Source organism: Oncorhynchus gorbuscha, linkage group LG10 (genome assembly GCF_021184085.1).
Source record: "Oncorhynchus gorbuscha isolate QuinsamMale2020 ecotype Even-year linkage group LG10, OgorEven_v1.0, whole genome shotgun sequence".
In the NCBI taxonomy this organism is placed as follows: Eukaryota; Metazoa; Chordata; class Actinopteri; order Salmoniformes; family Salmonidae; genus Oncorhynchus; species Oncorhynchus gorbuscha.
The window spans coordinates 44,790,788-44,795,335 of NC_060182.1; the positions used below are offsets into that span (position 1 = coordinate 44,790,788).

At 42.6% G+C, this 4,548-nt stretch overlaps 1 protein-coding gene across 1 annotated transcript; it reads right to left on the reverse strand.

Annotated features, from left to right (window-relative positions):
- Nucleotides 1-1,845: 1,845 nt before the first annotated feature.
- On the reverse strand, nucleotides 1,846-3,751 carry LOC124045181 (transcription factor HES-4-B-like). The gene is made up of 4 exons (XM_046364432.1): nucleotides 3,373-3,751; nucleotides 3,087-3,182; nucleotides 2,883-2,970; nucleotides 1,846-2,768 (listed from the first exon to the last, which is right to left on the reverse strand). Exons 1-4 carry the CDS (start codon nucleotides 3,478-3,480, stop codon nucleotides 2,191-2,193), a joined length of 870 nt encoding a protein of 289 aa, XP_046220388.1. The 5' UTR covers nucleotides 3,481-3,751; the 3' UTR covers nucleotides 1,846-2,190.
- Nucleotides 3,752-4,548: the final 797 nt, after the last annotated feature.

The window sequence follows — 4,548 nt, forward strand, 5'->3', positions numbered from 1 at the left end:
TTTACTGATTGGCGCTCTGCCCAGCCACAAGCAGTCTAGTTCACTCGGTTCTCACGACCTCAGCACCACGAAGGCATCTCTGAATTATTAACTCAGACACGCAGGCACATGAAACAGCCGCAGAGCCCACACACTGCCAACTAGCGTTTGAATTATGCCTCTGTGCAGAAGCAGCCTTTTATACACTGCTGGCTGGAAGTTTCAGAATACCATTTTTAGAGTCATTCTCAGGGTACCAAAGCTAAAAGTTCTAAAAGAAACTACACAAATGAACAACATACTAAACTGAGGATTGTTGTCATCTATAGTTAAACTGTCAAACAACAAATGACATCTTCTCATTATACGACTTGGAAAAGCTATCAGGGAACATTTACAAATTGGCAAAATGGGTGTGGTAATAATGTTATTATAGGCTATATTTAAAACCTGTTTATGTGCCTCCAGGACCATGTTTTTGTGTCCAACCAAGTGCACGCTGCACACATTCATTCCTTTATGAACATGATCTAGGTCTGTGTGCACTGTGTGTGCGCTTGCACTGGAGTGAGTTGACTACATGGGGAACCTTTCTGACCAGCGGTCACAAGGGTGTAACCTAATCCCAAGTAAAGGGGGGCCCTCTGACCGCAAGTGGCTGACACACGGCAAGCACCACGCCGCCTGCCACAGCAACACATCCCCCAGTTCCGGAGCGCACTCCCTGGAAAGATAGGTTTACAGCCAGGGATAACACAGAGAGAGGGGGAGAGGAAGTTCTGATGGAGAGGGAGGAAGAGAGAGAGAGAGGGGGATGGGGTTATTAGATTGAGAGATTAAGGTATACCTTACTTTGTTTTATTCATAAATAATTTGGAGCATAAACCCAATACTTCAAAGGACATTTCTAATTTAAAATGTATTTAATCAATTCAAAGTCATGGGGTCCAGGAGAACAGCTTTGATCAATTCCACTATCCCATAAAATGTACCTGCCAAGACACGAAACTCGTTTTCTTTCTATGCTCATTTTCCTTCTATTCAGAAATGCCTTGGAAATAACTGAACAATCGGTTGCACAAAGGAAAGCAAGGATTCTTCCATATTCTCCTTTCAGTGAAACAATCTGTTAGTGACTTTAACCCCAAAGCGCATTTCCCAGGCTCATGAATAGGGTTTAAGACGTCTTAAAGATCCCGCTGCATACAGGATGAGAAGCCTTTCAAATGTTTAATTACCTTTTTGCTAAATAAAAAAATACACCCCCGCCATTGCCTTTCCAACCCATTCTGCATTTTAGAGGACACCAGGATGACTAACTTCCCGCCAAACTTGAGAAACGGTGTAAACAAGTGAAATGTCAGGACTTTTTACTATCCTATTTCACTAGGGATTTGATTCCAGTTTCGTTTTTTTGGGCTATAATAGAACTACAAATTATTAGTAGGCCCTTTAAGCCTGCTCTAATATGAGCCTAGACTCCTGAAAAAAGTAGGTCTATGTCTGACTTTCAAATGACTATTTTAACTTTTACACACAAGACCAAACAAGAAGAGACTTTTTTAAAATAACCTTTATTTAACTAGGCAAGTCAGTTAAGAACAAATTCTTATTTACAATGACGGCCTACCCCAAACCCTGACCAATTGTGCACCGCCCTATAGGACTCCCAATCCCGGCCGGTTGTGATACAGCCTGGATTCGAACCAGGGTGTCTGTAGTGACACCGCTAGCACTGAGATGCAGAGCCTTAGACCGTGCCTTTTATGCATGGGCCTTATAGAAACAAAAATATATCTTACGCTTATATAACTATGCTCTAAGTGTGTTATAGAAGTGATATGGAAGTAAAGACAAAATTATGAATTTCTGAATTATTCAAACTGATTTATTAGGTCAATGGGCCATTGCCAAACTTCAATTTCCAAACATAAAACGACAAACAATATAAAAACACACAGCTTTGGTATAACAATCAATATCAACTTTGTACAAAACTAAATCGTTCCATAAAAAGTACTTAATCACAAACATTTGAATAAATCTTCCATTGCATGGACACAATATTTATCACCAACATCCAAATGTTGGAATCAGCCAATAAATAAACAAACTTTTACCATGTCCAACAAAGGAAATGATGTCCCCTAGAACGGAACTATTTACTTCATAAAAATAACCTTCTTTATTGTAGTGTCCATTTCAACCAAACTACCAGGGTCGCCAAACAGGCTCAGTGCTCTCCGAACCAATGCAGACACCGACAGGGCTGACCGCCTGAGGCACACCGATGAATGACGTCATCCCATGGACAGGGGATCCCACTACTGGCGCAGAGCTGCCATGGACGGGGCTGGCGTTGACTGTCACAGGCACACCTGCGTTAGCATACAGAGGGATGACTGGGGTTGATGCTGAGGCGAAAGAAGGGCTGGGAATCAGGAAAGCAAACTGTCCATCGGTGGCGGGCACAAGCTGGAACCCGCTGAAGACTTTAGGTGACATTGCATCGGTGGGGCTGAGTTTGGAGCCCATAGAGGCACTGTTGGGCAAGGTAGAGGGTAGCTGTACGTGAAGGGGCTGCGCGAGGTGAGCCTGTTGATTTGGGTTTGGCTGGGGGTAGTTCATGGCGATCAACTGCCCTAGGCAGCCAGACAGGTGGTTGAGAAGCCGCGACCGCACCTCCGTGTTCACCCCTTCGCTAGTTGATAAGAAGCGAGTGACCTCGTTCATGCATTCGTTGAATCCCGCCCGGTATTTACTGAGGACGGTAGTGTCTGCTGACAGCGCTGCCGAGACAAGAGAGAAAATTAGAAATCGTGTATAATCGATGGAAATATGCAACCATTATAAATAAAGTGTAGGCAGATGTTGCCAAATTAGATATTTGCAATTTAACTTACCAGTCATCTGCACACGCTGTAAATTTCGTAAATGCTTTACTGTCATCTCCAGAATATCGGCTTTCTCCAATTTTGAATGTCTGGAACTCTGTGGATAACAGCATGGCAAAAGGTAAAGGCTGTGCATTGACACAAAATTAAATGCCAGGAAAAACGAACACAGTGATTTTAAATAGTTAAATCCTTTAAATGATTTAGACTTACATCTTTTTTAAGTGCATCGAGAATAAGTGTCTTGAGTTGGCCAAGGCTTTCGTTTATCCTCGCTCTCCGACGTTTCTCCATGATGGGCTTTGAGGACTGCAAAATAAATGCTTCATATTAATAGCATGTTCATGGATAAGTCCGAATGTACGCATTTATTTTATCTCACACGTACAATTTGGTTAGCCTACTAGGGTAAAGTTGAATTAGCAACAACGTTAGCCTAGGAGCATATCAGATTCATTTTAAATCCATCGGCAGTTATAGACTTTTAGCCTAACGTTACCTTTCTATGCTCGCTGGCATTCTTAGGTTTGTCTGGAGTATGGGATCCATTTGCAGGGGCACCAGCAATAGGGGATGCCGTTTGCTTCTCCATGGTGTCGGCTGGCATTTTGGATTAAATTATAGAAAATGTATATCCTTTTGGAGAAGTTGGAAAAGGTGGAAAAAAAGTTGCAATAGCACTGCGCCTTTGTTTAGATCAAATCTTAACCCGTGTGAAGGATATCCTACGATAGTCACGCAGACGTGAGCAAGTCCCACTGATCAGCTATATCACTTATTATCACCGAACTGTCATTGGAGTATAAGAACGTGCTTGGGTTCAGGCTCTGTCGGGCAGGTCGAGTCTGCTCTACGGCCGACACACGCCGGCGGTACTTATAGGTGGTTCGCATGCTCCCAGTTCGTGTGAAACCCTCTCTGCATTCTTTCCCACACTCGTCTCAGCCAATGGGCGTGCGGACTCACCCATTGGGCGCGGGGCAGACCGCTGATTGGACAACACCCCCGCGGGCTGTCAGTCACGCGCTGCTCAATCAGCCCTGGAGGGACAGGCAACAAAGCGGCGAGTGCAGTCGGTCTGGCTGTGAAGTGATAAGGGGAACTGGGGAAATGCGCTGGCGGTTTGCTTCCAACTTTTTCATACCCTTCAAGAATGTATGCGTTTTGTGTTCGCAAAGATTATCGATGCTTTGAGATACTATCTAACTACAAAACCACATCATGCTTGTAATGTTATGTTGCTATAAATAGCGTGTGTTTTATTCATGTCATTCCGAGTTTTGAATATTTCATTTCAATTATTTTTTAAATAGTCTATAACGTTTTTTCTTAGGCTATTGAAGGTAAGAATATAGCATACGTTCAAAAAAGTGTGTGTGGGCTTTATTTTAAAGTACCAAATAAATAAACTTTTTGCCTACTATTTTAATGTTCAAGTAACTTTTACGCAAATATACGTAAAATGCCTTTTGTATTTTGATAAATGTAAGGGGAAATTGTAATAACTATACCTTAATACTTCAATGATATAGTTTAACATTTCAGTATGTGCCTCTAAGGAGAAAAACAGCTGTAATGACACGCGAGACGGTTTGGAGCAGCACGCAGTAAACCAATGGCAGGCGGCCACTTTATGCAAATCTAATCTAAACTAGGTCTTATTGGCTGTGTGAAC

What these genes read in the sequence shown, in the direction of transcription:
- LOC124045181 (XM_046364432.1), bottom strand. Translation starts at nt 3,480, where the DNA reads ATGCCAGCCGACACCATGGAGAAGCAAACGGCATCCCCTATTGCTGGT. An exon ending in ATGCCAGCGAGCATAGAAAG is followed by an intron (nt 3,183 to 3,372) that starts GTAACGTTAGGC and finishes TTTATTTTGCAG; the next exon opens with TCCTCAAAGCCCATCATGGA. An exon ending in TCGATGCACTTAAAAAAGAT is followed by an intron (nt 2,971 to 3,086) that starts GTAAGTCTAAAT and finishes TGTTATCCACAG; the next exon opens with AGTTCCAGACATTCAAAATT.